Source organism: Herpailurus yagouaroundi, unplaced genomic scaffold (assembly GCF_014898765.1).
Source record: "Herpailurus yagouaroundi ecotype Mexico unplaced genomic scaffold, PumYag 218, whole genome shotgun sequence".
In the NCBI taxonomy this organism is placed as follows: domain Eukaryota; kingdom Metazoa; phylum Chordata; class Mammalia; order Carnivora; family Felidae; genus Herpailurus; species Herpailurus yagouaroundi.
The window spans coordinates 3409426-3421949 of NW_024412449.1; the positions used below are offsets into that span (position 1 = coordinate 3409426).

General features: G+C 47.7%; 1 protein-coding gene across 3 annotated transcripts in view; it reads left to right on the plus strand.

The window, feature by feature from the left end:
• GALNT18 (polypeptide N-acetylgalactosaminyltransferase 18) overlaps positions 1 to 12524 on the plus strand; it is a 355336-nt gene that overhangs the window by 299984 nt on the left and 42828 nt on the right. For 2 of the 3 annotated variants that reach the window (XM_040456863.1, XM_040456864.1), the window contains 2 exons: positions 1519 to 1656; positions 7497 to 7592. In XM_040456863.1, the coding sequence (XP_040312797.1) occupies positions 1519 to 1656; positions 7497 to 7592 (234 nt within the window). Of the gene's footprint in view, positions 1 to 1518; positions 1657 to 7496; positions 7593 to 11942; positions 11970 to 12524 lie in introns of those variants that run through there. The other variant, XM_040456865.1, reaches the window with a different exon arrangement.

Below are 12524 nucleotides of genomic sequence, written 5' to 3' on the forward strand. Positions count from 1 at the left end.
GTCATCCTCTGAGATGTCACGGAGTCTCCACCTGATCCCCAGCTAGAGAGACTCCTCACCATCTTCTGCTGTGACATCAACTCTTTCTCAGCTGATTCTGTGCCCTGTTCCACGGCCAGTGTTCAGACCCAGGGACTCAGTGTTCTCCCCTTTGCTCTGAGACCACAAGGAATATGGGGGCCTCTCTCTAAATCAAGGACACATCCATGTCTCCATTACCACTTCTTGCCTGCTATACCTTGATGGCTCAGAGGCCACCACTCTGATATACCTGGGAAGTGAGAGACACAACTACTCTCTACACGAAGACCCCCAAGCTAAGAGAGGGTCTGCTTCTCCCACAAGGACCTGGTCTTAGGAGGCAGAGGGCAGGCTCTTCTAGATGCATAGCATAGGTTAAAAATGCGAACTCCTGACCTGGGTTGATTGGGTGCAACTCTCAGCTCCACCATTTATCAGCTGTAGGACTTTGGGCAAGAGGTCATTGAACCTCTCTTTGTCTCAACTCATCTATAAAACAGTGCTACCCTATAGGTTTAAGTGGGCCACTATACATGCATATAAACTTCTGTGCAGGTTTCATGCAGGACAGAACCTACCACATTGCGAGCATTGCAAAGACTTTTCTGCCGCAGTTATTAGGAAAAGTATTTGAATTAGTACTATTCCACTTTCCACTTTTTCCCTCCCTCCCTCCCTCCCTCTTTCCCCCCACAGCTCAGAACTTCTCATCTTCTAGCATGAGGTAGAAAAAACTGTACTCCAACTGTGTGCTCCAGCTCCTTCCACCTACACCTATACCACAGGTTTTTTTGTTCCATTTATTTATTTATTTATTTTAATTTTTTTTTTCAACGTTTTTTATTTATTTTTGGGACAGAGAGAGACAGAGCATGAACGGGGGAGGGGCAGAGAGAGAGGGAGACACAGAATCAGAAACAGGCTCCAGGCTCCGAGCCATCAGCCCAGAGCCTGACGCGGGGCTCGAACTCACGGACCGCGAGATCGTGACCTGGCTGAAGTCGGACGCTTAACCGACTGCGCCACCCAGGCGCCCCCCCATTTATTTTTTTTAATGTTTATTTATTTTTGAGAGAGACAGAGAGAGAGAAAGACTGAGCATGAGTGGGGGAAGGGCAGAGAGAGAGGGAGACACAGAGTCCGAAGCAGGCTCCAGGCTCTGAGCTGTCAGCACAGAGCCCGACATGGGGCTCAAACCCACAAGCCGTGAGATCATGACCTGAGCTGAAGTCAGACACTTAACTGACTGCACCACTCAGGCCCCCCTTGTTCTATTTATTTTCAAAGGCTTTTGGTGACAGTCCCCATCAGTGCTGACCTCACGTTTCAGTGCCCACATGGGGACAGTCATGGGGCTAAGGACATGTGGGGAAATGAAGGAGTTAAGGTCCCACGTCCTCCCTTCACTAGGCAGTCTCCAGGAATGTTGGCTGGGAGGTCTGGGGAGAAGCCATGTCCTGGTGGTGGCTGTATCTCTGCATTTGTACACCCGCGCAGGACTCTGGAATCGACATTGGGGACATCACCGCAAGGAAGGCCCTGAGAAAACAGCTGCAGTGCAAGACCTTCCGGTGGTACCTGGTCAGCGTGTACCCGGAGATGAGGATGTACTCGGACATCATTGCCTATGGAGTGGTAAGGACCTGCCCCTTGGGGTTCACTCAGACACAGAGAGCAAGGCCAGAGAGAGGTATAGAGTCAGGGGAGAGCCTGACTCCACGGGACCTCTGGTAGACCAGCGGGCAAAAGGCAGCTTTTGGTTTCATAGACAGAACCTCTCTGTTCCCTTGAGAGGTGCTTAGTCTCTCCTCTGGAGCCTCAAGCAATTTAGCTCTAGCCTCAAACCTGCATGTGCTACTTAATAAAACAAAACCCTGCAGTTAGGTTAAGACTGCGAGGTAACATACCAATCACCCACTGTTCCCCAAGCAACGGGTGCCTGAGGTTCTAGTGACCAGCCTGTATGCCTCCCCCACTGAAGGGGCTTATGCTTTCCACTCACACGCACAGCCTCTAGGAAAGGAGTTCTGGAACACAACCTTCTTGAGTTCACTGTATTTGGGGGGAGGCGCCAACCCCCTGTTGTTTGGCACAGAGCAGTTACCCTTATGGAGGGCAGAGCACAGGGTTTGGATGAGACAGATGTGGTTCGGATCCAAACCAATCTTGACCAAGCTGCTTCTCAGACAAGTGTCTTAACATCTATGGGCCTCAGTTTCTCCCTATGTTAAATGGGGCAAAATAATGCTGTACTCCTAGAATAGAAAAATGTCTCAGCTATATAAATATATATCCTGATGATTTGTATTTTCTAAGGTTAAAATACTTTTAATATGATAAATTCTACCATTATCCCAATGTTCCCAGGACGATTCAACTCTTAAAGTGTTTTCAATGATACCTGATTGATTTTTTTGATATCTCATCTGGTCTTTGATTCCTGAACACATAGAGCTTTTCTGCTGACAGCTATAAGCCCCCAAAACTACATAGATTTCTCACCACCTTGTTCCAGGGTGGGGGGTGACAAAAAGGCAAAGTGACCTTCCCATGTTCACATAGGTCATTAACACAGAACTGAGTCTAAAACATCATCTTTTTTTCTTAATTTTTTTTAACCTTTATTTATTTTGAGACAGAGACAGAGTGTGATCAGGGGAGGAGCCAAGAGAGGGGGAGACACAGAATCAAACGCCGGCCCCAGGCCCTGAGCTGTCAGCACAGAGCCCAAAGCAGGGCTTGAACTCACGAACGGTGAGATCATGGCTTGAGCTGAAGTCGGATGCTTAACCGACTGAGCCACCCAGGCACCCCCTAAAACATCAGCTTCTGATAGCACTCTGCTCCCTCTCTTTGGAGAGAACCCCTGCAGACCTTTTTGATATTCTAGGATGAAACTCAGAAGAACTGTGACCTCCCCTCCGATAAGCTGTGGTCAAAACTGAGTTGAAGGCCTGCCTCAGCAGGAATATAACGGGCATAGCATCTGCTTGGGTTGGGGTGAGAGGAAAATGCTTGCTGAGGATGGGCCTCCATGTTCTCAGTGGGCCTCCCAACTCTGACATCCTAGGATGCTATAAGACACAGAGCCAGGATCCCAGGAATCCTGTCCCCCAAACAGACTTTTGTTGTCCAGCAGACCAACCTATAGGAGGGAGTCAGATCCTCCCACAAGAGTTTCCATGGCATGGTTGACATGTCCTGAGGAAATCACTCAGTGGCCCCTTGCGTCTCCATTTCTCAGGCTGGTGTAATTTGGGTGCCAGAAAACTTCTCACCTGAAGCTTCACATCCGCTTGTTCCCATGGAAACACACCAGACTATGAAGTACCTATCAACCCCATCTATCTCCCTAGGGCCATATTGAGGACACAGCTGTTACTGGTCCCCCTGCACTCTGCCCATAGCAAGTTGTATATGATGCTTGGCCATGGTTGGACCCAATCCAAAAAGGAGGGTTATGCTACTGTGGCTCTGGAGAAACCATTGGCCCCAAACCCCTGTGAGCTAGGGCCAGCTTCTGGATTCATGTTCTCACCAAGCTGTCAGCTATAGCTGAACAGTATCAGCCAAACAGTATTAACTACAGTGGGAAAGCAACAGTGGAGGTTTGTGTATACGGCCATTGCAGTACTGGGCCTTACCAAAAGCATTCTTGTCTTTCAAGCAAAAGGGTCTCATCTTAATGAAATGTACAGCAGACTTACCATGTAGCCCTCACCACCACACCCAGAAACCTTTCGTTGATCAAATAGTAAGTGGCATATACAGGGTTGAGATCTGGATCGGAGTCCTTAGTTAGAGCTGCTTTTACTCTGGTGTGCTGAAAAGCCATTCTCTCATCATCCCAAAAGGACTGAGCAGTGCTAACCATCCCTGGGGCTAGCAGAGGTCTCTGACCCCCACCCCCACATGCTCATCTGCCAGCCCCTGCTCAGGGAGCCCAGCCAGCCTCCCCTCCCTTCTGGCTCCTCCACAGCCTGGGCTCTGACAGAGTAGAGACACGCTGGCTTGTCAAGGAGCGTAATTAACTCTTAATGGGGGCAACAGGGTGAAGATGGGCAAAGCAGGATGCAGCCACAAGAGGATTTGCTGAGGCTGAATCATTCTTCCTGGTGATTATTTGTATTCTGAAATGCAGAGACCAGATGTCTTCTTGGGGGTAAAGCTTCTTCTTACTTTTTCCGTGCTAACTTAACGCCAAACTACATTGCTCAGGTCAAATAACCTCCTGGAACTCTCAGTGGGGCTTGGGTCAAGTCTATAACCCAGCCCATTAATCCACTCACAGGTCCCATTAATGACTGCCACAGGCAGAAGGGCCTCTGGGCCCCATTGTGTGGGAACGGGTTTCCCCCGGATGGTGGAGCTCCACGTCCAAGAGGCGGGGTCTTTGGATTCATCCCAGCTCTAGTGTGGACAGCGAAGATGGAACAGCATCTGGAAACAGACACACCCAGCTTCCGAATGTTAGCTTTGCCACTTACTCTGTGTGATCTTGGCAGGTTATAAAACCTTAAAAGTTATAGTTACACCGTCTGAGGGCGCAGTTTTCAGTCTCAGGATTGTCGCCAGCTGCATGAGGGAAAGAACTTGACACTTGTCCACCTGCCAGTGTTGTTCATTTGGGAATGCCATCCATTTGTTCATTTTCTTCACTCATTCACTCATTCCACATGGATTTACTGTCTGCTCTGGGCCAGGACTGGCCCGTGTCACAGACCATGAGAAAGACATAGCCCCAGCCTGCTCAGACAGGGGAGAAAGGCACGTGAAGAAGCAGTAAGAACACAGCACACCAAGCGCTACAGTAAGAGAAATGGAGATGATGATGAAGCATGGGGCCATGACCTTACACCCAGATGTGGGTCAGGAAACACTTCCAGAGCAACAGAGAAGCTGAGAGCAGAAGGAAGAAGAGGACTTCGTCTGACAAAATGAAGGCAAAAGTAGAGGTGACATGGGGAAGGGCCCATGCAATGGAAATAGCAGCACAGACGACGAGGTGAGGCAGATCTTCCTATGCCACTGTTCCTCACCCTTAAAAGAGATCATATTACCTGGCTGCATTGCCCTGAGGATTAGGGGAGATAACACATGGAAAGCACTTCACATGGTAGCTGGCACATAGATGCAGCCATAAAAGCTAGTTTCCCTGAATGGCTCTCAGGAAGGTTATAGCCGTAATAATAGTAGCTAACAATTGTTGCACATTTGCTATTTACCAGGCTCCATGCTATGTACTCATAGGTAGTGTCTCATTTAACCCTCATAACAACCCTGTGAGGTAGGCACTATTATTATCCCTATTTTAGAGAGGAGAAAACAGACAAGAAGGAGTAAATGTTCTTTGTCCAAGACCACACAGCTGGAGCCAGGACTCCATCCCAGCCTGTCTCTCCCAACAGCATCAACAGACCACCTGCTTAATGGGGGAGGAATGACACAGAGCTGGGGGCACTTTATCAAAAGCCACCACCTACCTCCTCACCCAGGGGATGGCTTTGAGAACCTAGCAGAAAGCCAAGTCTGACATCAGGGCTCCATGGACCTTTTGCTTTTGCTTTGTGACAGCTGTTAGCGGGTCTCACTAATGGATTACAGTTCTCAGCTTTAGATGTGACACCCACCTCTCTGTAGGCTGTGGGAGAAGTTCAGAGAGTGTTTACGTATGCTGCCTCACACAGGCAAGCCAAATAGTTCTTTTATAAACGAGGATTTGCTACATAGATGTTTCTGGAGCCTCTGCCTAGGGAGCTGGCACACATTTATATTTCTTCAGAACTTCCAAACTGCAAGTTTGGGATTGAGATGCCTTTGCCTGGTAGAGGAGAGGAAGCTCAAGAGAAAAGAATTTGACTCTGTTCCTTGTCCCCTGTCAAGAACAGGGGATTCACAGAGCACACACATGCCTCTGGTTGTTGCATTTTGCACCCCTAATTGGGTCCATTGCCTTCCTGCCACAAGTTGTCAAGACCATGAAAGCTCAGCCGCCATCAGTCTCTGGCCTCCTTGGCTAGATGCCCCACCTGTGTGGTCCATTGCCCTGGTCTTCCCTGAATTCCAACATCCCTCTTCTGTTCTAAGCAGAGTGCTTCGGTTGCTAACAAGAGCTATGTATCAGCTAGCTCAAGTTGAGGTGGCTAACGATACCACAAACTGTAATGGACACAGGAAGTAAAGTGCAGCTGGACATGGGCACCCGAGCCCGGAAGCCACTAAAGCCATAGCAGGGGCAGAACTTCTCTAATCCTGTCTCATGCTTCATTTCTTCCTTGGCCACATTGGACCTCTCAGCTTACATATGGCCCGATAGATCCCCCATACCCAATCTAAATGGCTTCACAATTCTTGTGGCCACCACCCACTGACCACACTGACTCTCTCATCTAGAGTTCTAGGACAGAGAAAGAGGATGATGAGATGGTTACATTCCAGAAGGAGAAGGGTGGAGAATAGAGAAAGAAATAGAATTATTAACTCATTCTAAACTGCATGTTGCGGGGCGCCTGGGTGGCGCAGTCGGTTGAGCGTCCGACTTCAGCCAGGTCATGATCTCGCGGTCCGTGAGTTCGAGCCCCGCGTCGGGCTCTGGGCTGATGGCTCAGAGCCTGGAGCCTGTTTCCGATTCTGTGTCTCCCTCTCTCTCTGCCCCTCCCCCGTTCATGCTCTGTCTCTGTCCCAAAAATAAATAAACATTGAAAAAAAAAATCTAAACTGCATGTTGGTGCCCACCATGGTCTACTCAGCTATAGCTGGTGAGCAGGGCCATGTGGACCATAACCTGTCCTCTCCAGGACTGGAAGTAGACATATGCCAGAAAGGAACATTGAATATTGGCTTTCTTACCAGACATGGTAAGACACTGGTCCATGGTACCCAGGCACTGGTTCTATTGATTGCTATGTGCCTGTGGGTGAGGATCAGAGATACCTCTCTCTTCCCCTACTCCCATCCTGGACCCCTTATCCACCTGTCTGACCTCCACTCTGGAGATTCATCATCTGGGCACCATAGGGGCCAAGCCAGCCCCTGTTGGATCTGCAGGAGGCAGAAAGGACCCAGAGGACATCTCAGGCCTGAAGGCAGCTAACATATTGCCTACTTTGCCCAACCTTCCAGAGCAAAGACTTCTAACCAAGGACTATTGAAAGCCGTGGTGCCACCCCTATGGAAATAGACAGGGTAAAGAACCTGGCACCATCTTGTGCATGTGTGAATATCTCTTATTTCTACCTGGACTGTCACAGTTTAACAACACAAAAATGCTTATCCTTCACTGGAGGCTGGTTTTCCCTCAGCACCTTCATGCAAGGCAAAAGCTGGTGGTTATTGCTCTCCAGAGTATTCAAGGGGCCGTGGGGCGATTATGGACATGGGACTTGTCTCAGTGGAATGCTGGCTTCTCCTGACTTAATGCATTTGTTTCTCTGTTCCTTTCTCCTTGGTGTGGCTACCTTTCCTCTGGTGTCCAGCTGCAGAACTCTCTGAAGACCGATTTGTGTCTTGATCAGGGTCCAGACACAGAGAACGTTCCCATCGTGTACATCTGCCACGGGATGACACCGCAGGTGAGTTCCCTGAGAGAGGCTCCTGTTGGGGGTGTACACATGTATGTCCAGTGTGGAGAAGGATAGCTAAAGTCATGTTGTGGCTACTGTAGGCCCAGAGGCTTCCAGGGCTCTTCAATAAGAGTATGCTCATGAGTAGAAGAGGAGAGTCATGCCTGCCTTGCCTGGAAGGAGGTGGGGGGCGGGGAGCAGATGCTGGGATGCCTGGATCCCCTGGGGTGGGGAGCAAGGAAAGGGATAAATTTCTAAAGAGGAACGCCTGCCTTATTGGGGAAACTATGGGTAAATCTCAGTCCTCGCTCTGGCAGCCATGCCCTTCCCTAGCAGGCGGGAACCCAAGGTCCCCCCAAGCTCCCTGACATCTCAGAATCTCTTCACAGTGCCATTTCATGGCCTCTGGGCTCTGCCCTTTAGTAGATCACGGCTGGAGCCAAGATCTATAGCCAGGAGAACTTTTCTAGCTTTTAGGACCTTCTCCTGGTGGAGAATGAGGGGAAGCTACCAGGGAAATAACTTATCCTAGGAAAAATTAGCCAGTCATAGCCTAGGCTCCAGATATCCAAAGAGGGTGCTGAAACACAGGCAAGAGAAATGGCTTATTCAGTAGAGTACAACGGACAGCCATTTTTCCACGGATGCCACAGACTGACCTGTTCTGACACTTTCAGAGTTTACTTATCTTACCTCCAGAAGGGCACGATGATTTTTTTTTAAAAAGATGGTATAGAAGATGTGTATATTTGTGCAATTATAACTGAGTGTTTAAAAGAGTGGTTACCCACCTAAACATACAACTGAAGGCTATCACGATGTGTGTGTGCTGAGACTTACAGCAATTGTCCACTGTGACCTCCACCCGCTCGTCCTTTATGGGGGCCAAGCTGCTGTGACATCACTGACTGGTCAGTTGTAAGTCAGCAGATCACACTCTCCCCACACCACACAGTATAGCAGCTCATTCCTCATTCTTACAATGCTGCGATATTTTTCACAGATGACTATTTTTACGGAAACTTTTTATTGACGCGCAACATACGTACAGAAAGTAGCCAATTGTAAGTGTACAGATTAGCGAGTTTTCAGAGCAAATGCACCAACATAACCAGCCCCTAGATTAAAAAAAAAAAAAAAGAGCATTATTGCCTGATTCTGAATTTTATATAAATAGGATCCTAGGGTGTATGCTTTCTCATGTTGGCTTCTGTCTTTCCGCATCGTATTTGTAAAGTTCCTCCATGCTGCTACATGTAGCTGTAATTTTCATTACTGTGTAATTTTCCATTTTATGAATATACAGTATTGCCTATATATTTATGGCTGATGGACACCTGGGAAATTGCCAGTTTGAGAGTATCATGAATACTGCTGCTATGAACATCCTTGTTCATGTCTTTTGGTGCACATTTGGACTCATTTCTTTTGGATTTATACCTGAGTCAAATCACTGAATCATAGGGTTGATGTGTGTTTACTTTTAGCAGACAATGCCTGCATTGGTCGGCTGGGGCTGCTGTAACAAAATGTCACGGGAATTTATTTTCTCACAGTTCTGGTGGCTGGGAAGTTCAAGATCAAAGTGCTGGCTGATGTGGTTTCTGGTGAGGGCTCTTTCTGACTTGCTGATGGTTACCTTCTCTGTGTCCTCACACAGCAGGAAGAGAAAGAATGAGAGAGCTCTCTGGTGTCTCTTCTTGAAGGGACACTAATCCCATTAGATCAGGGCTTGACCCTTATGACCCCATTTAACCTCAAAGATTTGGAAAATTCTCATCCTGTCCATATGGCATGTTCTGAAGAGAACATGGTCTGAAGAGAACCCTGAGTGTGAACAACTGTTTGATTAAGAGACCATGGTAGGACTCGTGGACTCAATCGGCTATCACAGCAGCAGAAGCCATAAATAGAGATGAGCTTATACCAGCAGAGACACTGGCAGCCTCCCCTGAAGAGAGGACAGAATGAAGGCAGGCTGATGGGTTTCTTAGATTTCACAAGGCAGGAGCATAGAGCTGTTCTTCTGTGAACATGCACTATTCCTCAAGAGAAGAAAGATTCTGAAGGCCAGACCCACCAACAGACCCAGGGGCAAGGCTGTCACCTCAAAGGGCAGGCCTACCTCTCTGGTTTCAGTGGTCCAGGACGACCCTTCCCAGGACCTCAGGGGTAGGGTCAAAGCAATGAGTGGCTTGGGCAGGGCCACCCCAGAAGGCCAAAGGGTCAGGCAACTCCACAGAGCCATAGGGTGATGCCACCCGAGTGGGCCTGGAGGGAAGAGCATCAAGACAAAGAGGATCGTTCTCAACGCTTGAGATTAAATGGAATTAGCCTTGCTGGGTTTTGGACTCATTTGTGATCCATCACCTCTTCCTTCCAATTTCCCCCTTCTGGAACACACTCGTCTAACCGGTGTTTGCCCAGCCACCATATTTTAGAAGCACATAACTTCTCTGATATCACAGTTTCTCAGCTGGAGAGAAGTTTTGCCTTGGAATAAATCACACTTTGAGCCTCATGCCCATCTGATTTCGATGATACTTTGATGACATTTGGACTCTAGAGTTGATGCTGGAATGACTTAAGATTTCAGGGGCTGTTGGGGTGAAACAAATGCATTGTGCTTGGGAGAAGGAAATGAACTTGGGGGGGGCAGGGGAAGAATGCTATGGACTGAATTGTGTCACCCCCAAATTCATATGTTGAATCACTAACCCTGACTGTATTTGGAGCAAGGAAGCAATTAAGGTTAAATAAGGTTATAAAGGTAGATCCCTGATCTTATAGAATTAGTGTCCTTGTAAGAAGAGACACTACAAAGTTTCTCTCTCTCTCTCTTCATCTTTCTGTCTTTGCCATGTGACAACACAGCAAGAAGGTGGTTAACAAGCTAGCAAGAGAGTTCTCCCTGGAACCTGAAGGCACCAGCACTTAGATCTTGGACTTCCCAGCCTTCACAACTGTGGGAAAATGACTTTCTGTTATTTTAGCCACCCAGCCTGTGATACTTTGTGGTGGCAACCCAAGCCAACCCAATATACTGTCAAACAGATTTCCAAATTAATTAGTTCAATTTTCACTCGTGCCAACCACATGTTATCTAGTTGTTCCACATCCTTGCCAACACTTGGTATTACCTGTCTTTTTATAGACATTGTGGCAGGTGTATAGTATCACACCATGGTTTTAATTTGCATTTCTCTGATCATTAATGCAGTTGGACACTGGAGTTTTCAGCTCAGAAATTCCCCCAGGTTATTCTTGAGTATGGGCCAACATGGCCAGGTCACAAGTAGTTTTGTCTTTTTGTCAATTCCTTGTCTGCTTTTTAATACATGCAGTCCAGGAGACAATGAAAGAACTTGCTTTTAACAAGTCTACATGGAAATCTGCAGGATTGTTGCTTATCTGGATCATTGGACAAATGTTGAGTGTTTTCTCTGTGGGATAGCAGATGTCAGTTTGGGCAAAGGCTGCCAGTCTGCTAGCTGCTGCTGGTTCAATATAGGGCAGTCTGTGTTGTGGCTAAGAGCATGGATTATGGAATCAGGTCGTGTGGAATCAAATATCAGCTTCAATGCTCTCTAGTTGTCACATTTTTAAATGGGCACGTTTTTAAAGGTGGGCCTATTGTATTTTTGGAAAATATGGATTCATAGTGGTATATACCATCAAGGTTGTTGTAAAGATTTAATACATGTATTTAAAATAGTGTCTGGTAGGGGCACCTGGATGGCTCAGTCGGTTGGGCGGCCGACTACAGTTCAGGTCATGATCTCACGGTCTGTGAGTTTGAGCACCTCATCGGGCTCTGTGCTGGGAGCTCAGAGCCTGGAGCCTGCTTCAGATTCTGTGTCTCCCTCTCTCTGTGCCCCTTCTCTGCTTGCTCTCTCGCTCTCTCTCAAAGATAATAAACATTAAAAAATGTTTTAAATAGTGCATGGTATATAGTAAGCACTCAATAAATATTAGATGTTAATGTTGCAATAGTGCTATGCTATTACTATTGCTTTTGCTTATTAAGCCTTGCTCAGTACAAATACCTTCAAGATTCTAACTCCAGCCCACACTGGACTGACTTTCCTTGACCTCATGGGCCATGTGCTATGGATTCCTGCCCTGGTAAAAGCCTACCCCTAGACTAATGGAGCATCACTGAGTTTCTGTGGCAGCAAAAATACAGTGGAATAATGGAAAGGGGGGCTTCGGGAATCCGGAGTTCTAGGCTTGGTCTTGCCACACATTTGTAATGTCACCTTAATCCTCTCTGAGCCTTTGTTTTATCCTTTTATTGAGACATGATTGTACACTAAAGTACATATATCTGAAGTGTTCAGTGAATTTCCAGATTTTCAGGCAACCACGTAGGCAGCATCCAGATTGAGCCTGTCATCCCACTGGGCTTTCCTCATTCCTCCTCTTGGTCAATACTCTACACCCAAAGGTAATGGCGATTCTGATCCCTAGCACCACTGATTCGTCTCATCTGGGCCTGTCTTCTGTGCAAATGAGGAAGCAGTGCTGGCCAGCTGTAGGCCCAGCTCTACCAGCTCTACTTACCTTCAATTCCTTCGTTCTGAAATTTAGTTGGCCTGGGAAGCTGTGAGTTTGTGCTGGGCTTGCCAGGAAGGCTGGGAGCTGCCTTCCCTCGGTGCTTTATGAATCAACTCCTTCATGGAGATATACAGCAAGTCTTAAAGACTTGGGTCCCCCTCCCCATTCCTGTACTAGGCTGTACAGGGAGCACAGGGTCCCAGTTGCCTTCTCCTGCCAGGCCCACAGAGGAGGTGCACAGTTGTTAGTGCCCAGAGATAAGGAGGCTGGAGACTAACCTCAGATCAAACACATTTCCCAGAACAGGGTGGTAGGTAACCTGCCATGGCGGGGATTTGTTGAGTCTGGCCTGCCCTGTGGCCCAAGAGGATGGGGTCATCCTGG